We start from the raw sequence: 23,734 nt of genomic DNA, 5'->3' as shown, positions 1-23,734 counted from the left end.
CTTTAGTTTTCAAAATTCAGTTCAGCTCGTGTATCGAGGAGGAGTGGATGTTCTCTGTTCACATCAAAATGCTTTAAAATACATTTTTTGGCTCTCAGAGAAACATTGCAAATGCTGCATTTTTAATCCGTAAATAACTGATGAATAGTAAGTTTAAGTAAAAATATACAGTACAATGCTGTAGTCATTCTTTACCCACAATGCATTGTGAACTGCAGCTGTACCAAAATAAGATGTTACTGGAGAAACTACAGCAATTTGTTTCCATCCATCCATCTGTCCATCCATCCGTCCATCCGTCCATCCATCCATCCATCCATCCATCCATCCATCCATCCATCCATCCATCCATCCATCCATCCATCCATCCGTCCATCCATCCATCCATCCATCCATCCATCCATCCATCCATCCATCCAGACTAAAAATGACATTCGGATGTTGTTTGGATTACAGGTTGATTTTATCTCAAATTCAAAGCTTTTAGTTCATTTTTAACAGTCAAAATAAACATTTTTTGTTGTTGTATTAAAGCAATAATAAGAGCTATTAAAGCCGATAAACTCTGCAACTCAAATCCAACTTTACTCCAAACATACTTTCGCTCTTCACAAAAAAAAACAAACGGAAAACACCAGTACGAAGAGCATAGACACAGAAGTGATTCCAAACAGATGGTGGTATCATTGTCTCAGGCGAACGGCATTTGTTTGCTATCCTTTAAAAATAAAAGAACAAGTAAAAGTACTGGGGCACCCCTCCTCCACATATGAACACACCAACGGCCATCTGAGAGGCAAACTCGATTCCCCAGCAGCAGCAGGTGTAGGACAGATACTGTATACACATGAATGCCAGAATAGACTTCTTTTTTTTTTACATTTTTTGTGAAAGTAAAGAACATTTGAGTTGAACGGCCCAGTTGGTGAGAATCTAACTGAAGACCATTGTTATGCATAAGCATGTGTCCTACATTCCCAGGGAGGCAACGTCTATCACATATAAGCACGGCAGAACATACATAATTCATCTGCGACTGCAGCCGTCATAGAGTCTCGTTTGACTGCGTGAGACAATAGTGTTTCTGTGTGCTCATCCAACAGGCCGCTGGTGGTGGCAAGGTCCACGGCGCGTTTTAACTCCTCCCGACCTCTCTAACCATGTTAAACTGTAGAGTGATTTCAGCTCGTGGATTAGACAAACTGATGAGATTAGACTAAATTCTGTCGTGGGGCACACGAATGATGCTGTGATGGTTTAAAGCTACTTAAAACGAAGCAAATATGCTGGTAATTGCATCAAAAGCTGAGCATGTGCTTCAAAGTGGGGGCAGTTTTGAATTTTTTTGGGGTCTGTACTTGAGTTTTTCATGTAAACATTGTTTTTTTTTTTTATAATTAAAAATAATCAGTTCTGGTAGTTAGGCCCCATACTTAAGTAAACATGATATAGCAACAACACTAAAACCTGGTTGAGAACCAGAATAAGTTGGTGAAACTTCAGCCAAAAAGGACCTTTTGCTTTTGGTTTTGTTTTACAATATGAAATTTAAAGTATGCATTTTATTAAAAATTTACTTTTTGAAGTGATCTAAAAAAATATGTTACTTTAAAGCATTTCTTTTTTTAATAACTGATAAAAAATTATCCTAACCAATCCAGCTAAAGGGAGCTGGACCTCTTCTTGATCTCTGAAGACATTTCTCTGATGAGGACATCTTGAAGAATCAAAAATAAGTTTGTATGCCTTCGACTTAATTTGTTGGGATTATTTAGCTTTTTGTTTTTCCTTTTTAAGTTTAAAAGAGGAGCTGAAAAAGCTCCCAACAGGACCTCCAAGGTCTTCTTCCAGTAATCCTGGCTGTTTCTGCCGTCTGTTGTTGCTATTTTTGTGTGGAAAACGAAGCACACAGCACGCTTCATTTTTCAAAACATACAAATATCGGTGATGAAGCCAGAATCCCTCAATGAACACAATGATTTTATACAACTTTTCACCCTCAGCTGTTATAAACACTCATATTTATTAACAGGCTTTCTTACAGGGAATCATTAAAATACTGTTTAAATTCTTTAACACAGGCTGAGAAAATCCCTTTAAATGCATTTTAAAAAAACACAGAAACACATCCGCTTTATGTCCTAATCTGTGCAATAATCTCCTCCAGAAAACTTTTTGTTTTTTTATGGAATTACCTGATTGTTAATATGAATACACAGAAAGAAAAGAAACAAAAAACACTTTTTTGTTGGAGTTGCACATGAAAATAAAATAAAAAAAAGAACCCTTCATAAAACTGAAACTTAAACCCTGTTATTTCATTCAACACACCAGTTAAATATGTTATTATACAGACATAAGGCAGAGGGCTCATTGCAAAAATCCAGCATATGTAAAAGAATTAAATGCTATTAAAGGTTTACATAGATTTAATACGTATATATATATATATATATATATATATATATATATTTTTTTTTTTTTTTTTCAAACCATCCTTTTAGTTTCCTGGATTATATCAACAGTGGACATCCAGCCAGCAAAGCACTTCTGCCTTTATGAGAACAAACCATTAGCAGGAAAAATCGTAACAAAATCCCCTTGAAAGAGTAAAAATAGGATAGATTTAAGAACAGATTATATGCATTTAACGACCAAATTTACATCCATAGGCTTAAACTGAATGTATTTGACACAAAGAGATGATTGAGAGAAGCTCTGACAGTGAAGGAGAAAAAAAAAATCTGTAAATTGGAGGCAGAGAGAGCGGTTAGATGTAAAGTTGGCTAAAATAAAAACAAGACTTCCCGTCTCTTCTGTCTGCTCTATCACCTCATCAGCCGTCGACTCAACACAGTCTGATAACTTCTTGAGACAAAATGAAAAATTCTTGCTTTTGATACAAGTTTCCTCTTGATTACTTGAATACACGGGCACAAAATCAATTTAAACACACTTCTAAACACTATAAACATGTTTGTAGATTTTAAAGAGTGATGAAAGTGCAACTAGATTTTGTTTTCCTGTCACTTCATCTAGATTTAAAGCACACTAAAACAGGCGAAGAGTGCTTTTAAAGTGGGGATCTGTGGAGCACTTATGAGCAGTCAGTGTCTTACCTGCAGTAGACAATAGACAGGGTGATTTCAGTTTGCAGCATCGAGGAGGAATTTTTATGGTAAAACAATATGACCGTCGCTCAGAGCAGGGCTCATTTTAAAGCAAAGTTCCACCATCTAGAACAACCCAAACATATAAGGATTTGTGCAGTTTTGCTTCATTTCGCCTTTGCATCAAAGGTTTATTGGGACTGAGCGCAGTTTTTTTTGCTGTTTTGCAGAATGAAGCAAAAGAATCTGACGCAACAAACTGCGGAATGTGGTCCAGCTTTAGCAGACTTCAGTGTAAAGAACTGCCGGATGCAAAAGTGATGCAGGGTACAAATCAAAAAATAAAGATTTCACTTAAATAAGTTTGACTTGTTTTGAAGGCTAAATGTTTCGTTGAACTGAGCCTTATTCAGAGCTGCTAGCTTGACTCATCTTACTCTTCAGACTAAGATCATTCTGACTGTGGTCAACTGCAGGTAAGATACTGACTGCTGATAAATACACCATACAAGCCACTTCATACAGCCACTTCACATATATTAACACAAGTGTTGTATCCAAATAACTTTTCTTTGTCTTAAAAAAAATAAAGCAGAATGGCTTAGATGCAAGAGGTATATCAGTAATAACTAGGGGGACAACTTTTAGTGAAGCTAATGTGTATTTTAATGTATTTTGCAAGGTCACAAAGCCTCCCAACGCATTCCATACAACAGAACAGCGTTCAAAATTTTACTAAAATACACAAAACTCCATTCAAATCCATCTGCAGAGCATAAAAAATGGGTCAACTGCTGTAAATGAACGATCTTATCAGGAACAGTACAGATCCACGAGAGGCCTTGTGTGTTAATTTAGCCCACTGTTCACCGCTTCAGTGACTTCTTCATTCTGTTTCTCCATCTTTGGGCAGATGGAAAGGTGGTACAGCAGAAGAGATGGACGCACAGTTTGTCGGCAGATGTCTCCCTCCGTCAACCCACCTGTTTGGTCACGTCTGTTGTGGACACACGTAGGGACGGCGATGACTCGAATGGAAATACTTGCACGTGCTTCCCTCCACATCCTCCTCCGCTTACAAGTCTCCGAATGGCCACTAGGTGTGTGTTCGTGGGCATTAGGTGTGTGTGAAAACCATGCAGGTGTGTGTCTGTGCATGCCTCCTCTCCCCTGGGATAATGAACGTGTGAAGCGCAGAGAGCAGAGCGAGCCTGGGTGTGTTTATGTCCAATAATGTGTGTGTGTTTGGGGGAGGAGGCGAAGTGTGCCCTCTTGACAACACCCCCCCAACCCCACCCCACCCCGCCCAAACACACAGCCGCCAAACGCCCGGCCACCTGTTCTGGGATTAGAGAGCATGCGGATTACACGCGTCACAATGAAGATACACAAACACAAATATGCTCCCGGCCAACAAAAGGACACACTCACAGCAGACAGCCTCGCTAATCGCTTTACAATCATCAATATTTCCAGAGCTGGGGACAGAATGACTCTAAAAAGAGCCACAATATGGACGATAAAACCAGTGCTTTTACTGTTGGCGCAAGGGTGAAAACTCTTTGGACCGGATCCATTTTTACACACATTTAAGCAGTGCTCATCTCTGGACTTGTCTATGCAGCTTTTAATGTGTGTGTGTGTGTGTGTGTTTGAGAGCTGCCAAGAGAAGTAGTTTGCCATGCACGTTGTGACCCACAACAGATCTGCTGTCCTACAACCACAAAAACACAATGACGTCAAGAAGGAGGAACCAGCGAGCAGCGGCAAACACGCGAAACACATCAGCACGAAGAACAACAACGACAGGACAGCAGTTTGTGTGATACGTGAAGGCCACACGCAGCAAAATTACAAACAAAAGCCTCCTTTAAGTTCATTCAAAATGATTATTTTTTGCAGTTTCTTTATGATGTGGCAAATTTAGAAATACAGTCATATAATTGTTACATTAAAGCTAACAGCTAAAGCTGACAAACTTAAACTCATTTAATAAAAATTAGTTCCAGAGGCCCTTGTTAGGCCTCGTCTACACTAGCCAGTTCTTTTAAACTGATTATTGTTTGTTCATAAAAAATAGAAATCCAAATGATTCTATTAAAAAGTCTACAATACTCCTGCTAGACCACTAGGTGGCGAGAACATCCACATTAAAAACATCAAAATACAGAAGAAGAAACAGTTTGGGCTTGGCTAAAGATTTTCTACAAATAATTGCTGCAAATAAGTTATTAAAGTTTTCAGCTCACGATGCAAGTTAAACGGAGATGATATCAGAAAAAAAGTGAGACAAACATAAAAAACAAAAATTATTAACAGCTCCATTGTTGTTTTAGCTTCTAGGAAACATGCAAAAATAAGCTGCTACATGATCGTGTCTCAAAAGCTCCATAGCTCCGGTCCACAGGGATACACAATTAAGTTTATCTGTCTTTTTTTTTTTTTTTTTCCAAAAACACAGTTTGCATGTGGACAAGAGGTGCAAATGTTGCAGAAAAATATCCAAAGCAGTGGAGGTGAAAACAAAACTTTTCTCTGACTTGTATCAACAAAAAAGTGGCATAATTAGATTTTAGTAGCATCAAGTCTGAAACCTTTTAAGTCTCCAGACAACCGTTGCAAGTGTGAGATAAAAACTAAACATTTTAAACAGAATGTAATTTAATTGTTGCGCTAAGTTAACCAATCAGATCAAAAAGTACATTTACGATGTTCAGGTGCTAGGGGAAATTTTAGCAACATAAATAAAATAGTGTACAGAGTTTATGGGAAACATTTTACCCCCAGTGTAAAAACAAGGACATTAATAGTAAATGTTTCCGATAAATGTGGAAGGAGTTATCAGTCATCAGCTGCTTTCAAATTTAATCTCACTTCAATTAAACCTTAGAATGAAGCCTCTCACAGAATAGTAGTGCAGTAAAATAATACAGATGGAGCCTTACAGGATCTAAATGATCCGATGATGATCTGACTCTTTAAACACATTTTGACTGGCTTGACCTTTTCCCACATGTTGGATGGAGATGAAAAGTAAGATGTTTCTTTTTTTTCTTTTTAAAGTGTCATTATGTTTGTGTGAGTGAATTCAGCCCTGTTGCAATGGAGATCTTCTCCCATCTTCCCTCTTTTCCCCCTGCTTTCTTCTGTCCCGTGGGGTCAGCGAGTTTGTTTTGCTAATGACCCCATCCCGTCACGACCTCATTCAGTTTGCGCTCGGTAATTGGTGGCACGCTGACTCACTGCGGTGTCGGGGGGACGGGCTGACACGCCCAGAGGGGGTGATCCCATTGTAAACAGACCTCCCTGACAAATAAGGCATTGTTATTGATGATTAACGGCAAATGAAGATGTGTGTGTGTGTGTGGGAGGGAGGGGTGCAGAAAGGAGTAATGACAGTCATGTTGAGCAGAGGTGTAAATGAGCCACAGATTAACCTCTGCCAGGAGCACAATGAAGCAGAGTTTGCATAATTTTGTTTTTAACTGTGTGCTTTATACCTGTTTGGATGAGTTTAAGGCCGTGGCTATTTTCACCTGTGGTTTCTGGACAACAAGTACACAACCACGTGTGTACATCATCCAGAGTCACCTGTCACAGCTGAACATAAACATAAAATGGCAAAATTATAGTGGTTTTAGGGTGCATTCACACCAGCCCTGTTTAATCCACTTTAATTGAGCTCTAGTTCATTTGCGTAGAAAGTCTGGTTCATTTGGGAAGGTCTTGGTTTGGTTAAAGTGAACTCCGGCTTATGTGGGCCTTCTGGGTAAACACAACCAAAACATACGTGCCTTTCTACCACCAGCGGGAGAAACGGCTCGTGGTCAGACGTGGAGTGAAGAGGAGGTAAAATGTTTGTTTGGCACATGTACCACAGTCAAAACAGAAATCCTAAAACCACTAAAATTTGACGCCGCTCCGTTTTCGTTTGCTTCTCCAGAAGAAGGAAGTTGCGCTTGGTGTCTTCTTCAGAGGTTTTCGTGTCGAATGCGAACCGCAGCAGCTGAAAATGGAACAAAAGTTGACGTTTTTGGCCCCCAATCGAACTGAGTCTACTGTCAGACTGTCAGGTGTGAATGCAGCATTAGTCAAATATTTTAAAAAAAATTGAAATGTTGTGTACAAGCTTCTACGGTATTGTGAGATCTTGCGCGACATGTTAGCGCCTAAAGTACGTGCTGTGGATTACTCTCAGCTACTGCCACACCCAAATTCAGCTGAGTGCCTTTAAATGTGACTGAATCAGACGTTTCTGCGTCGGTCAGATTCGATTAGCTGGGGCAGCCATATTGAACTTGGTTGACTCCAAAACTTGGGCCCCTTCCACACAAAAAAGGCCTCTATTTTTTTAAACATCTGAGTGTTGATCGTTTGAATTAATTGCCAGTCTCTGTGCTATATTTGTCACCTGAAAGACACATGTGATGTGCAGAAACCTGCTACTGAAACAAAACCTTTACTTCCTATGTGAAAAAACTGGCCCTCCACAAATGACCGGGGCTTGTTCTACCACTGCACATAGAAGACAGCTGACCGTGCACCGACCGTGCTGTGGATACCATTATTATCTGTGGAAAGGCGTGAATAAGTTCCCGTTTCACCCTGCAGCTCGTTCCCCCGATTTATGTTTGGCTCGCCTGTCATTCATGGATGGGAGGTAAATTGTTAAACTTGTAATGTGGCACAAAATGATGCCCTTGAGCACTGTGTGTGTGTGTGTGAGAGAGAGGAAATCCAGCATCATTTGACAGTTCATGTCAAAGAAGACACATGATTATTATCTATATTAATTATTAGTGAGCTTTTAGGCATAATTAGCGTGTGTTATCTGAATATGTTCTGTTTGCTGGTGAAAGGGAGTCAGGTTTCATGCAGCTGAGCGCACAGCAACAGGCATGTGTCCCTGCAAATAATAATTATAATAATAATAATAAAAGAAAAACACACACATGTGCAACGTGTTGCTTTTTAGCAAGGGAGGCAGAAAAAGACGTCTCCACAGCGTCCCCTCCTCTTCACCTCTCCTCGTCCCACTATCACGTCGGGCAGGGCCCTCCTGGAAGCGAGGGGGGAGAAAAGAGAGGGAGCGGGAGAAAAAGAAGGGCAGACAGGGTATTATAGGAGAGAGGGATGAGAGCAGTGAAGGCATTTGGAGTCTTTATTCGCCTCCCTAAGCCTCGGGCTCGGCTCCCAATCCGATTGGTCGATAGGGCCAGCCATGTAAATGAAATGCAAAGCAGAGAGACCCTGACTTCCCTCTGCCAATTTACAGGGGCCCCCTTTTTTTTCCTGTCTCTCTCATCTCTCCACTACTGGTTTCGCTCTTTTATCAGTCTGTCTTTCTCTTCTCTCGGTATCACAGCCTGCCACCTCCAACCTTTGATTCCTCCTCTGGAATAGCATCATCTGCCTTTCATTCTCTAAGAGTCGAATTCCTTTAATGTTCATTTCAAGAATTTAATCTCTCTCTCTCTTTTTTTTTTATTTCCAGGGAAACTCAAGCATATGTTCAAGTAGGTTTGTGCAACAACATTTGTCCAATGAGAGCCTGAGATTTAGTTTGATGTTTCTTTTTTTTGATTTATTTATTTTTAAAAAGAGTCTAATCAGCACCAGCAGCTTTGTTTGGTGCTTTTACCAGACGGGACGTGGTGACAGATGAGTCTGTCCCAGATTAAAGATGCCCACCACTCTCATCCCTGCAATGCTTGGTAATTGAGCATCACAAAACGAGCAGGTATGTGACTCCCCCTGCCCCGAAAAGGGTCTTCCAATCAGCAGAGAGTCCTTAAAAAGAGATGCGCTCAGATATGGACTGAGTTGCTCTGTTTAAAACATCTCGGCTCATATGAGGAAATCTGGATGAGAAATAAACTGTTACAGCAAAAACAAAGACAAGAGCCAAACTAAAGCCATCCGGCAGTGGCAAAACGAAGAGCCCGAGAAGGTCCAGGAGAGAGAAAGAAATGGTCAAGTTTCATTGTTTTAACTCTTCATTATGGAAACACTGCCACCTATAGGCGGCTGTTGAGAATGCATTTGTTTCAAGCAGAAAGAAAAACTAAAATCCACTCAGTATTTTTTTTGCAGATGTCAACATATAAATAGATATAAAAAAATACTATAGTAGCTTTTACAACCATATGAGGATCAGTTTAATGTACAGGGGCGTCCATTGTTGTGCCACTCGTCGAACTCTTAGGAAACGTTTAGATGTCAACTCAGCTGTGAGTTTGTCTCCTCATGCTTCCTGTTCATGTTGGTATTCCTTTTTAGCTTTGTGTTTAATAAAGCAAACACTTATTGTTGCTGTACTGTCCCTGATTAAAAAAGAAAGTTAAAATCCCCAACCTAAATAAAAATATATATGTTTTAAATTAGTTAAAAGCCTAGGAATGCTTATTGATGCCCCCTTTCATGCCAGAGTTTTAAACTAACATCATTTTAAAATGAGAAATGCAGAGTTACACCGGTTGTGTTGAAACCTTGATAATTAGGTTATGAGCAACCTTCCACAATCTGGCAAGATCTAGTGTGATCTGATAGCCCCCAGAGCATGTATTGTGAGTGACTCTCAGCTACTACCACATCAAATTTTAGCTTAATAGCTGTAAAACAGACTGAGTTAGAGACATTTTTGTGCTTTCTAATAATGATAATCTGTGGCAGCCATCTTAAATCAGACTGACTTTAAAAGGTTATGACCTGTAGATGTTTGTCCAGTGATTACTTCCTGAGAGTTTCATTAAAATCTGTCCAGTGGTTCATGAGGTATTTCGCTAACAGACAAACAGGGGTGACTTCAACATTTAATACCAACGTTTGAAGGAAAGATCTTGCACAATGTGTAGCTCTCAGAGAATGTGTTGGGGATGACTCTCAGCTACTACTACACCACGTCATAGCTCCATATCTGTAAAGCTGACCAAGTTATAGCCAGTTCTGTGGTTTCTAAGTTCAGTTGTATGTGGTGGCCATCTGGAATTGGATTGGCTCCAAAAGTTAATCAGTCGTACGAGTGCATCCAGTGATTACTTTCTGAGAGTTTTATTCAAATCTGCTCAGTTGTTCATGAGATATTTTGCTAACAGACAAACGAACACACAGAAACACCTTAACTAATAGCAGAAGATTTACATTCACGCCCACACGTGTACACTGTCATGTCCTGTAGAATGACATGATGACAGGACGAAGTGTCGATGAAAACAAACTCAACAAAAAGAATCATGACATGAAAAGACGTAGAAACGCTGATCTGGCAACAAACATGAGTGTGGGTGAAGAACCAGACGATTCTGACTGCAGGTTCAGTGGATCTTGGATTCTGTTGGGGGGAGAGGGATGTTATTGTTGATTGGTGCTTTGTGTGTGTATGTAGGTGTGTGTGTGTGTGTGTGTGTGTGTGTGCAGGTGTGTGTGGGAAAGTGCACGACAGCTTCAAAGAGCCAGAAAGACCTTTTCATAACACACACAGACACACCATCCTCCTCATCCTCTCCCTCCTCCAAGTCCCATCAACCCCCTTTTTCTTTGCTGCTTCTCCCCTCGACTGTCCTGCCAAGCTGACAGCTCCGAGCTCCGTGGAAAATGAGTCTCGTTGGCATTACAATCGCGCGGGACAGATTCCATTAGCACTATCTGAAATTGAGCACGGGGGGGGGTGTTGAGGAGGGGGGTTGCCCCGTGCCACGGGGGGGGGCGAGAACGATCCAGCTCGAGGAGACGACGAAACTTGTTCGGTGGCTCTGGTGCCACTGTGCTCCCCTCCTGTGTGCGACAGAAGTCACATTAAACGCAACACCCTCATGTGAATTTGCAGGGACACCCCCCACACAACCCCCCCAGTGTCCTCATGCTCACAGCTATTAACCCCCTGACACATAAATCCAAGGGTATGTGTGTGTTATTAGCTCTGTGTGTGTGTGTGTGTGTGTGGGAGGGTGGATGGGGTTAATCTTCTATGTAGTGTGGATCTTTCACACAAGATCACTCATTTTAAGAGCAGGAACACTTTGATGTCCCCCCCCCACCCCCGCCCCCCTTTTCTTTTCTGCTCTCCATCTCCCTCTAATTTGCTTCATGCCCCCCCCATCCCCTCTGAGGCCCTGCGATAAGGTGTAATGAGAAATGTTTTCAAAACGGCTCTCACCTTCCACGCTACGTTAACTGAGCATTGAGTTGGATACAGTCAGAGAGGGGTGGGGGGGCACGCATCCCCTGACCACTGAAGCTGCAACCCCCCTCACCCCCCTCCGGAGAGACGCACTTGTTTTGACGAAATCAGACCGGAACCCGCTTGCATCATCCGCACGCCACTGACAGCCGCCCTCAAAGACACCAAAGTAATGAGAGGGCGTACAGTCTTCATTAGCTGTCACTTACAGAGCATTACGGAGACACCTCCCCGGGGCTGCCATTGGTCACGCAGCGAGTGGAGGGGGAAATCTGGGAAGAGGCTGAGCGCCGAGGTTCACTTTGGCCTGAATTCACTTTGCGGCGGCGGGATGCTGCTGCAGGAGCACTTCCTGTCGTCGTCGTCAGATGTAGGGCACAAAACAGGAAGCTAAGCTCCAGCAGCAACACACAACTCAAATTACAGATACTGACAGATGAGCTCACAACGCCACTTGCTGTAACCCTCCCGTGGCCCTTGGGTCCAAAGTTACAACAGCTTCTCTTCCTCTCTCCAGTCACGAGGGCTTAAGGGGCCTAACAACACATGTCCAGGTGAAATTACATAATCAGCATGCTTTGAAAGTGAATTATTACTAAATATGGCTTAGATATCGAGAGTGCTTCAGCCTGTTTGGGAGAGATATAAATTTCTAACTGGTGTGAATGAATTACAATCACAGTATAATTAAGGGCCACCTCCAACTGGATCAAAAAAGATCAATCTGTTCATTGTTAGGTTTTATGTAATCTTGCTAAAAGACAGACAAACACAACCAAAAACATGACCTCCTTGGTTGAGGAATTAAAGGGGTTCACCTTCTGGAGCATTGACAAGGTCTTTAACAAAGGAGTCACCTGTAACCTTGACCTTTGACCTTGAAATCAATAGGCATCATCCTTGACCCATGAGGCGCTCAGCTGTGCAGTCTGACATTCCTGCGTTACACAGTTGCAAAGTGAGAGCACAGGAATCACCTGTGATGTTGACCTTTGACCTTGACATTAGATCGGATCAGCACCAAAACTGAATCAGGTGTTCCCAGCGCCTTGTTTGGCGTTTCCTGAAAATTTAATGAGAATCCGTTCAAAACATTTTGAGTAATCTTGTGCATAGACGGACAGAGGCCTTTGGATTTCCACCTCATTCCGGCAGGAATGCTATAATCTAGTTCGGGCCTCCGATGTCTCCTCTCGCCCATCCACATTCAGGCCACTTCTCTCCGAGCGAAGCAGTAACCCGTGACGGCAGCCTCCGTCGGGGCAGAACCTCGAGGCCGCTCTGTGAGACAGACACACGACGGGCCGGATTACCGGTCCAGTGCCACGACATCACCTCCCTAACAGGATAACACAGCATAATAAACTCCTCTCAAATAATCCAAACTTATTACAACTTAACCCCCCGTTTAATACACTCCGCTCAGCTTACGCGGCCCGGTCCTCTCGAACAGTTCGAGCCACAAAAGAGAACGGCTTCATGAGGCGAGAGAACACAGGAAAGCAGATTGTGTGTGCCTTAATATTGGCATTAATTGGATTTGGAAATTACGTGGCTAAATTCTTCCTGCGGCTCAGTGAAGGAAGCAAAGAGGGGGGGGGTGAAAATCTTAAAGTTAATTAATCGTCTGTGGCTTCAGTTTAATTAAAGTTTCTCAGTGTTTGTAGTTAATAGCGTGAACGTTCTCCTCTGCCACCTCGGCGACAGAGTGGGGTCCGCGGAGGGTTTTCCATTTTAGAGCACACAAACACACTCTCCCAGCATGTAGTCCTTTCTTTTTGTTTTCTTTCTCGTTTTTGGAGCACGCACAGACAGAGAGAGAGAGTCCCCTTCAAGAAGTTCACCAGACACAGACACCATTACTCCCAGTGAGGGATTCTCAGTAATTAGTCAGGATCAAAACCAACTAATCCCTCCTCTGAGAATTCAGCCGTACTGCACAACACAACCCAGTCCCCCCAACCACCACCACCACCACCGCCACCGCGTCATTTACGCTGCACCCTCTCAGTCCTGCTAGGAATCACTCTGTAGCATTAAGGTGGACAATTAATCCGTGAGGGTTCTTCGCCTGGGGTTGCAGTGTGAGCGCTTGTTTGTTTTTTGTTTTTTTTACAACACACTTACAGACATGAGCAGCATCCTGTGGGCATAAATCCATGTTACCAGTCTGTCCAGCAGCAGCTCAATCTATATATATATATATATATATATATATATATATATATATATATGCAGTCGGTCTTTCTATGTCTTGATTACACAACACACCTGATTTGAATCAATGGGTGATTAACAGGCTTCTGCAGAACATGAAGCGGTGATTTAACCACTGAATCAGGTGTGTTGGAGCAGGGAAACCAGGAAAACATGCAGGATGGTGGCCCTCCAGGACCAGTATTGGCCACCCCTGGTTTAGAGCATTCAGCAGCACCGTCCAGTTGGAGATCTGTTTCAGTATGTCCCCGTCCTGCGAGTGAAGTAGAGGAAATCTACTTTCGTTAGATGAAGGTGGCACATCTTCAGCTGGGATTCCCTCGTCTACTCTGTGGAGATCCAGGAGCCCCCCCTTTCCTCTTCCTCCTAAAGAGTTTGACTACACCGAGATCCCCATGACTTTTCTTTTCTGAGTCAAAGAAAAGTCCCCCTCCTCAGCGCCATAATTTCTGTGCAGGCTTCTGAATGACTCCACTCTCTGCGGCTCGTTACCGTCTCGGATCCTTCGCCGACTCATCCGAATTTGCCATTTGAAATCAGGCGCCGTGCGGTTCTCGGCCCCTTATCGCATTTCCACGCCGACGTGCCAGAAGTGCTCATCAAGGCGGCCGATTATTTAGAAAGAAGTGATGCAACTCAGAGCAACCTCCTGGTCGTGTTCGTTTGGGCCCCAGTGCTGGTCGTGAGTGCCCTCTGCTGGAACCAGGACTGGGCTTTTTTGTTCCTTTATCAAATGAAATTGGAAAAAAAAGGAAACTTTTTTTTTTTTTTTTTTTTACTTGTTTATTGACATGTGTATAGTGATTGTCTGTGCACCAAACTATTACAGGAGAATATGTTAGAAAATAATAATAATAATAGAAAAAGGCTGTACAGGAGCTATATTCAAAAGGAATGTACTGTTAATTGTGAGGTTTTAGGCTGTTGTTATACATGTTAGCTACTCACTCACCCATTTAAAGGAGAGGTTTTACATGAGGTGGCTGAGGTTTGGCCGTCTGGAATGAGGGTCACTGATAAATACTGTGCGGTAAAGCAAAAAAATAAAAACACAGACATGTGGGAAGAGCTTACAATACCTCTGGTGGCTTAAAACAACTTAACACACTGTGTCTTCACCAGTGCTAAGATTTCAACCTAAATTAAATAACATAAGAACACCAAAAACTAAAGCAAAAAATAAGTACAGAAAAACAAAAGAGCTTATATAAATAAGTCGAAAAAGAGGGTGCTCCAACGGTTCATCCATCCACATGCCAATGGCGTTGCATGCTTTATTGTTGTCGATACAAAAGCAAAATTCATTGAATTTGACATGATTTATGCAGGGCAGCTGATCGAGGTTTTCCTTTTAGTCGCTGCTCATGGAGCCTGTTCTCTCTGTTCTTTTATTTACCGACCTCTGATGAACATGCCCAGTACTGTTAGAAGTATTTTCCAGCCAGCATTAAGTAGAGCCGGTTTCAGATCCACTCCGATGTGTATTACATTCACGTGTGAGCCGCACGTTCAGTTTTCATCCAGCCCTTTTCTGCTTCGGACTGCTTGTTGCCCTCCTAGGACGGGTCGCTTTGAGTTAAAGTACCGTAAGCCGGTCACAGGGATACCTAATTATTAGATCAAAGGCAAGTCAAGCAGGTCTATTGTTCCGCAGACTCGACAGGTAGGAGGAAGTCTCTCTCTTTCTGATCTGTGAGTCTGTATTTGTCGTGAGGTTTACACTTCTCCTGTGACTGTGTTAGTTTATTAGTGACCTTTAATCCCTGAACTGAAGCAGCAGAAGTTGCAAAACAGAAAAAAACAAACAAAAAAAAAAGCTTAAATGCCTTCGGCCCAGATTAGTATTACAGTAGTTTTACATACGGTGTAGGCAGCTTAGAGAAGACAAACTAAGCCTTAGGGGTGTACTACGAAGCAAGCTCATCATAAGTGAGCCTTTTTTTTGGAAGCTGAGCCCAACAAAACCTGAGACTCTTCTCAGACATAACAGCTCCTAGAATAGTGGCTATGATCGTTCTTTATGAAGCCAAGCTTTCTTCTGTAAGCTCAGTGCGAGGTCACATGAGACGAGGCATTTCCCAAACGGCTTGATCTCCTTTCTGCTCAAAATGCATCAATCACACAAATAAAGTTCGACATATAAATATACCTAAACGCAAAAAGAGCAGGTTGCGTTAAAGGGGGTAATGTGGAAAATGCAAAAATCATTACTGAAGCTACTGACTGACAAAATGCCTCAAGATTATTAAGTAAAGTTAATACTTGCATGGTGTTTAGGTTGCAACAATAAACTCTTCATTTACCTCCATACTTTCTGTTCCATGAACGCGTAAATCACTTTAATGACCAAATCAAATAAATATTGCATTTATTCAATATTCTTTGATGCACAAAGATGAAATAATTCCACCTAACTTCATTTGAAAAAACAGCTTAAAACGTTGATATTTAATCATCTAAAACCACTGACTTTTTGACTGATGTCATTTAGAATTTTGTTAATAATCCAACATTTTCTTTAACAGCAATCATCTGATTGATTAGGATTACCAGATTAGGTTCCTGTAGTGATTCAGTCGGGTTTATTTAGAGCCTCCATCAAAACATTTAAAACTCCCACTTTTAGCTCAACATATCCAGCTAAGTCATTATAAACTTGCCTCATAGGACACCCCCGAGGACCTATTCATACACCCACGTCTCCAGGCAACAATACATCCCTGGTTCAGTCTTTTTAACAAGAACAACAGACGTGGCCATCAATGAGTCTGAGAGCGCTGATCAGGAGTTATACAAATATTAACACTACATTACTTATCGACCGGAGAGTACATTTAAGAGTTCAAACAGAAAGTGTCCAATTCTAAAAACACAATCGCTGACAAAAATGATCCGAGTTCGGTGTAATTTAGACCAGCGATGGGGATGTGAACGATTAAATTTGCAAGGAGCTGCATGTTTAGACAGAGAGCATAAGTGGTAGCACCACGAGTGGAGTGATAGTGTTATCAGGCAGTTGCTGAAGCATCCGACAGTCAGGTAAAACAGCGACACTCGTAGACACATTAGACAGAACTTGATGGAGTTTGATTGAAGCTGGGAGGTTGTAGCTCACAAATGACTGGCAGGTGGAGCCTGCAGATGTCACAGTCAACCAGTGTGGTCCCCACATACGGCGTGGGGACCCTAAACACACAACAACAAAGGCATACTGCGTTGACATGTCTTTTGTCTCCTGAGACACCACCCTGGTACATTCTTTCCATAAGACAACAACCATCCACACACACTGGGTGTGTGTACAGACTGTCTGCGTCATGCTGACATCCCCCAGAAGACCAGCCAGGTCCTCTGATCTTTTCCAGATCAAGCTCTCGTGGGGGTCAGCTCTAGGGGTGTGCCATGTCGTCTCGTTTACGGTAAAACCAGTGGGTTTTTTGACACCGGTGAAAAAACTAATATTGCAATATCGTATGATGACGTAATTTACCGGAGCCTGACCTGTGCAGCGCGAGACGCTATGTGGTCCACACTTCTTACCAGATGGTGGCGGAAAAAGCTTCCTATAGTTGATTGCCAACTGCCATTAAAACAAAGAAGAAGAAGACGCGCGAGGCGCCGTCACTTCACGATCTGTTCCGGAAGAGCGCGACCTAGCAAACATGGTGGAGCACAACACGGAAATACCTCTCGCAAGTCCTGACTTAATTTAACTTCTGCTGTTTGGAACGATTCTGGTTTTAAAATAGAAGATGTGGATCAGACCAACATAATTTGCAAGTCATGCAAGCGTGTTGCATTAGGTAAGCTGGAGATACGTCAAATCTGTTTATAAAAAGGAAAAAAAAAAAGAAAAACTGTTTTGAAGTTACATATTTATTTGGGCAAATTCCATTAAAAAATTAAAAAGCAGAAAATGTGGCAATTTGTTTGTGATCCTGTTTTCGAGGGGTTTTAAAAAAAACATATTGTGACATTATTTTTTGGCGATATCGCCCACCCCTAGTCAGCTCGGACATCGACTCCGACCCAGAACTGATCTGCTAGACCTGGAGGGCCAGCTCCAGCAGCTGTGGGCCCTAGCCACGGGAGAGGGCCCACAACCGACACGGAACCAGCAACTCCATTGTCCGTTTAATCTGAGACTCAAAGTCACTGCGACACTCCGTCGGGTTGCTTCGCTTCCTTTTGTCAGTGACTGTAATATGCCTGCTTTCATTATTTCTAAACGTTTCAGGGTGAGTTTGAATGCAAAATGGAAACAAACGCTAACACGGTGAGCTTCCTGCAGCGAATCTGTCGGATGGAAAACAGCATAGTACAAGAGGTCTCGTTCGCAAAGATCCATCAAGTAATCAAGTAAAAGGATTCCCCCCCGTAAAGAAAATTGCTTTGATTTAAACAACTGAGGACTCGGAAGACAACTTGATCTGTGAATACTGTCTCGGAGTGAATAACAAGTCTGCAAAATTCGCCGTGCAAGTTTCGTGAGTAAGTGTACATACTGAGTACATCCTGTATGTTCAGCACATGCAAGCTAGACACAATTTTCCGTTAATCATGTCTCGTCTTTCATACTTGAGGCTATTATTCAAAAAGGACCGCACGTTTTCGAGCCAGTTCACCAAGCCACACCATAATATTCAGTTACAAAAATAGTATCACAATATAGACCATTCGGTATGAGCACCAGCAAAGGCTAGGCATAGCCCGAGTTTTTTTGTTTTTTTTTTGGCTACATTCATTGTCTGGGCGATGGTTTACGGTAGCGGTGTGTAAGTGGACACAGTGTTGGTAATGTTTGTTGTTTTTTTTTGTTTTCACTCACGGGCTCTCCTAAACTACCACACAGTTACGACTGAGCACACACAGAACTCGCTTACACTGAGTAGTTAACTAACCAACCGTTATAAAAATAGTTTTTGATGTTTTTTTTTTATGTTAAAACATCTAAAAAGAAATAATCAATAATACTTCCCAAAATAAACCCATAGATTGTTTCTTTTTTTTTTTTTTTTTTAACAAAATAGTTTCATTTTTTAAAACAGAACAAATTTACTTTTTGAGGTTACACGAGATCAAACCTTACTGACACTCCATCACACCAACACGGACCCTGTTTAGAGTAATTCAGTAACCAGAAGTGTGTTCAAGCTTTCTTTAAGCATGTTGGCAACAATAACGCAACTGCAATGACTAAACAGTCACACATTTGGTTGCTCTTTTTTGTTTTTAAATTCTAGTACTTTGGTTACATTACATACAATTCAATCACACAGTCGTGGCACTGAACACACCTCTGGTTGAGCTTTTAACCTGGAAACCTTTTCACCTGTTTCACGGGACAGGTGACCTAACACTCGGCTAAATATAGCACAACATCTAGCTTATCTATACAAGTGCATTTATTGCTTTAGAGAGTTGTGAAGTGAAAGTTTACCCGGTTTCATTTCCCCGCCTTTGTTTATCCTCGTTTTTGCTTCATAAAAAAGGGAAGAATCTACTGTGCGTCGCGCTCGCTCCGGTGATTTAGAGGCCAAGAGGTGAAGTTCAGGGGCGTGTCTGTGCATAGATTTCACATTAGAATATAGGGAAAAACAAAAGATGTAAATTAAATTTACACAAAATATATATACATTTCTTTTTTAAACATCTAACCAATTGGCCTTCGTGGATCACTGACAATTTAAATTGCTCTATGGAAGCAAAAAGCCTCGTAACGAGCCCCCTTTTTAGCGTCGTCGAGTTAAAACATGGAGCTAATGCATATGTTTAAAGAAACTGTAAGAACATGCTTTGAAACACGGGAAGTGGTAAAATGTCAGCCGGATAAGTGCAAGAGGTTTCACTGTGGAAATTACTTGGACAAGATTAGCAAATTAATGCTGACAACATGACAGTCAAGGCCATTCGTTTTGTGTGTGTGCAAAAAAGCTACTTATTGTTTCAAAACTGTCATCTGATAAATGCTTAGACCTGGTGAATTATAAACTTATAGTAGTTCACAATGTGTCGTTTGATATAGTGATGTTTGAGCTCCTTTTAAAAGATACACATTTATTAAAATCAACTTGTGTTGGGTTTGGCAGGAATAAAAAAATATACTATTGCATGAGGGAGGATGAGACATCACTTCTAATTTAGACGAAATGCTCTTCATATCAGCACAAATTAGTCTGACGCGTTTACTTTCATCTTGAAGCACTGAAGGATAAACAAGGAGGCGGATTCTTCAGCACTGAGCTACATTCAAGAACACAACGTTGGAGAGTGTTGTTGAAAGTGAGTGTAGAACACGCATGCTTTGAGAACAGTTACGTAAAGCACTCTAAAGTAGTTACCTTTCGTCACTCGTCAACGTTTGCAACCCGAATGAAGCCCAGGCAGCTTAGTGGTTGCTGAGGAGTAGCGGTTAGTCAATGGGGCCCTGGAAGATGAGCCGGATCCAGCCGGGGTTGCTGAGGGCGGCTGAGCAGAAGGGGCAGACAGGTCTGAATGCGTGAGTCCCGTGGGGCAGAGGAGTCTCTGCCCAGTACCTGACTGTCCTCTCTGAGCAGACGTGACCACAGGGGACAAAGGCGTGAGTGGGAGCCCCTGCGTCCACATACACAGCAGGCTCAGAGCCCAGCCACAGAGGCACGTAGGGCCCCACGCTTCTACACAACGGGCATTCTCGCCGGGCTGTGGAGCCCTCTCCTTCTCTCGGCTCCACCTCTCCTTCAGCCCTCTGGCCCCAGTCGTGGCGTCCGTGGACGTGGCCGCAGGCGAGGTAGACCCAGGGCTGACGCTCTTCAAGACTGCAGCAACACATCAACATCAGCGATGTCCGAAGATGACCGTCTGTGTGTACAAATAGAGCCATCTGCTTTAACAACCCACCTGTGGCTTCGTGGCAAACTGGGGAAGGCCAGCGTGCTGAGGCCTACGGGACACTGGGGTCGAGACGCATTTAGTTCCTGACGAAGTGCCTCCAGGTGGCGCAGAGTGGGAGCACGCATGAGTCCTTCTCCGGTCCGCCACAACAATGTGGCACCGCAAAGATCCACCAGGGACCCATCACGCAGGGCGCTGCTCTCACCCTCTGCCTGTTGGTGGCATGCAGACAGATAGATCCTTACAATAAGATGGAAAAGAAACACCTCAGTAGCTTAATAGGAGCCAAAGCAGCAGCGACTCACCAGTTTCCCCCGGCTGGGACCGGAGCGTGTTTCCCGCAGGGCATAAACATCTCCACACACAGAGATCTCCCTCCACAGACCCTGCTTGGGGTCCTCTGGGAAACCTTCAGGGTGCATCACTAGGACTCCATTGGTGGTGAGACCATCCATATGACCATCAGGATTTTTCCATTTGGTTGCTTTCTCCTGAAACATAACGTTATTAATAAATCAGTTGTTGAGAAGCAAAAGCAAATATTCAATTAATAAGCTTTCTTCAGTTTAAGAGTCCCGTCAAGCCGATTCAAAGCAAAGTATTTTTCCATTATTTCAATATGGATTCCAAAAATGTGCATTATCCGTCTGCTCACCCCTAGAAAGATATTTTTGGACGAGTCAAAACCCGCGGCGTAAATGCGTGCGGTGTAGGGTGGGTTGCGCTCGCACACCACCCTGCAGGCAAAACGGGAAATGGTGCTGGGGGCGATGGAGGGGTCCTCGGCTTCCTTTCCCCCTCCAGAGGTGTCGGTCACCACAAAGTCAATGGGACCTTCTGTGGAGCGTCCGATCTGCCGGGGAAAAGGAGGAGCTGCCTTCAGTAACCACATAAATCAGAGAAATTTAACAGGAAAGAAGAACTGTTGCAGCGAAACCGATTTACAGAAACAAAACTTGGAGCAAAGTTGGAGCAGTTCGTAGAACTACCACAACTAAATAAATGTTTTAGTTGAAAAATACCAATATGTTTCCTTAAAGTAAGATTTAAGATTAAAGAGGTTATTTACATAGTGTCTTTGCAAATAAAGCACAAACCTTTTTCATTTTAGTGTGCAGTATTTGCTCATTTTTCCTTCAAAATAAAACAACAATTTGATTATATTATCTCTGGACATTGCCAGCAGTTTAGCAGTAATACAGATAAGATGAGGAAAATATAAAAGTGTTTCTGAAGATGTCAAAACTTTAAAAAGTTTTCTTTTAACCACGATCGTTCCAGATTTTTATTTCTTTGGGCGACTTGGCTCATACAGCTCACTGATGGAACTGATAAAGGAGTACAGCAAGAGCAGAGCTTTCAACACGAAAATAACCCGAGTTATTACGCACGAGCCTTTATTTTTAATCCCAAACTGTCACAGCTCTGACCCAAAATAATTTACCCACTTGAGCATTGCTCTGATGGCTTTGCGTAACAGTGTATTTTGGGAGAAACCCGCTCGCGATCACAGATGTTCCGTTTTTAGAAATCTTGCCGTCAGTGAAGGAGGATCGCTGATAGAAGCTAATTCTCTTTTTTTTCCATCCTTTTCCCGTGTGTTACCTGGAACATGTCAGTGTTGTTGTCATGGCAGTACTCCACCACCACAGTTTGGTTACGGGACAGAGTGAACGAAATGCTGTGCTGCCCTCTGCTGTGGACAGCCTGCAACAACAAGAGAACAACCAATTGCGTCATTGAAATGTTGTTTCTTGGAATTATCTTGTTAAAAAAAAAAAAGAAATCATTGAAGTATAAATATATTCGACAACAGCATGTGACAATGACCTGATAGCGATAAATCTTTTTATCTTTATAAAGCACGTGTGCATACATATGTTACGGTGAAGTGCAAACCACAACAACATAAACGAAGCACACAAACAAAAAACAGAAATGAAATTACATTAACAAACCGGAAGAGGTAGGTCCCAGTGGGAGACCTGAGAAATCGCTGATTGGACGACACCACATTTGAACTGGAAGTTTTTCTGGTTTTAGCGCGTCTGTTGAAAATATGAATGTTATCGGTAATCATTTCTTGAAGCTTCTTGCCACAACTACTGCAAAAGTTCGGTGACTGCTCAACCAGTTCTTTTCCACAGTTTGAGCAATACATGGTGCTGTGACTGTCTTCACGCCTACCGAAACGTTGAAAGAGCAAAAGCCCGAACTTTCGGTTCAAATGTGGTGTCGTCCAATCAGCGATTTCTCAGGTCTCCCACTGGGATCTACCTCTTCCAGTTTTTTAATGTAATTTCGTTTCTGTTTTTTGTATGTGCGTTTAGTTTTTTGTTTGTGTGCTTCGTGAATGTTGCTGTGGTTTGCACTTCAGGGCCACCGTACTATGTAGAAAAGCATGCACTCATCCAAATGAACAACAGATCACATACACCCATCCGCACAATTCTTCCTCCTTCCTCTGACACGCAAACAATAAGAGCACCAAAGGAAGGAAACTCCTACACATTGTTTTAACATGCAACGCGCAAACAAACACGTGCCTTGCTGTCCTGCGGCGTGTTGAGGATGTGCACAGCGCTGGGTTTGACTCCGTTGGCCTTGGCCCTTCGGTAAAGAGCAAAGCGGCTCTTTCGGCGTCCACGATCTCCACTTGGCAGAGAGCCATTGTACCTGGAGACAAATCAAGCAGCCAAAAAAAAGAAAGAAAAAAGGACAAGGGTCAGAGCAAAGACACAAACAGATCATGTTCTGGATTAGGATACCACTGAGACATCGAATGTACATCCATTCCAGTTTACTGAGTCTAAATAATGACTCCTAATGCTGATAAGAACTCTGCTTACTGAAATTATGTGTCATCTCTTTCAAAGCTAGCGATGCTGCCAATATGTCTGTAAAAATAACTACAGTCAGAGAGAAAGCTCCATTAATCAAGCACATCCCATCCTTTATCACTCTGAAATGGATTAAAGCAGCACATTTGGGTCAGTTGTGAATCACGTCGAACTGCCGAAGCTCAATGAGACGGACTTGATCTGACTCATTCAGCTCAGAGCCCACGTTTACTCCAGAGGGGCTCGCTCTTCATCAAACCTCGCTTCGCAGTTTGAAAACATCACATGAATCAACCCGAATAAACATGGTAATGTGAACGAGAAAAGCATGAGGAAATGTCCCCTTCAGGGTTCTGGTTACTACTTGGATTGTAGAAGCAATCCCCTTTCCTGGGGTGGGGGCCCGCTCCCGAGTCTCAGAAGGTATTGGCGGCTGGGCGGGCGCTCCTGGCCGGGCTGTCCTGGCGGGGTTGGCTCGCCTAGGTGGCGGGCCGGCTGTGATTGTGGGGGGCTTG

At 42.6% G+C, this 23,734-nt stretch overlaps 1 protein-coding gene across 1 annotated transcript in view; it reads right to left on the bottom strand.

Moving 5' to 3' along the window:
* Positions 1-14,263: 14,263 nt before the first annotated feature.
* Positions 14,264-23,734, bottom strand: part of LOC108231865 (E3 ubiquitin-protein ligase pellino homolog 2-like) — a 15,095-nt gene continuing 5,624 nt past the window's right edge. The window contains exons 2-7 of the mRNA XM_017409247.3: positions 22,926-23,055; positions 21,985-22,086; positions 21,035-21,232; positions 20,685-20,870; positions 20,386-20,591; positions 14,264-20,303 (exon numbers count right to left, since the gene is read on the bottom strand). Coding sequence (XP_017264736.1) covers positions 19,919-20,303; positions 20,386-20,591; positions 20,685-20,870; positions 21,035-21,232; positions 21,985-22,086; positions 22,926-23,055 — 1,207 coding nt within the window. The 3' untranslated portion in view covers positions 14,264-19,918. The remainder of the gene's footprint in view (positions 20,304-20,385; positions 20,592-20,684; positions 20,871-21,034; positions 21,233-21,984; positions 22,087-22,925; positions 23,056-23,734) is intronic.

This window comes from Kryptolebias marmoratus, linkage group LG19 (genome assembly GCF_001649575.2).
Source record: "Kryptolebias marmoratus isolate JLee-2015 linkage group LG19, ASM164957v2, whole genome shotgun sequence".
In the NCBI taxonomy this organism is placed as follows: Eukaryota; Metazoa; Chordata; class Actinopteri; order Cyprinodontiformes; family Rivulidae; genus Kryptolebias; species Kryptolebias marmoratus.
The sequence above is the reverse complement of the archived record's forward strand: the minus strand, read 5'-3'. Positions and strand labels throughout refer to the sequence as shown.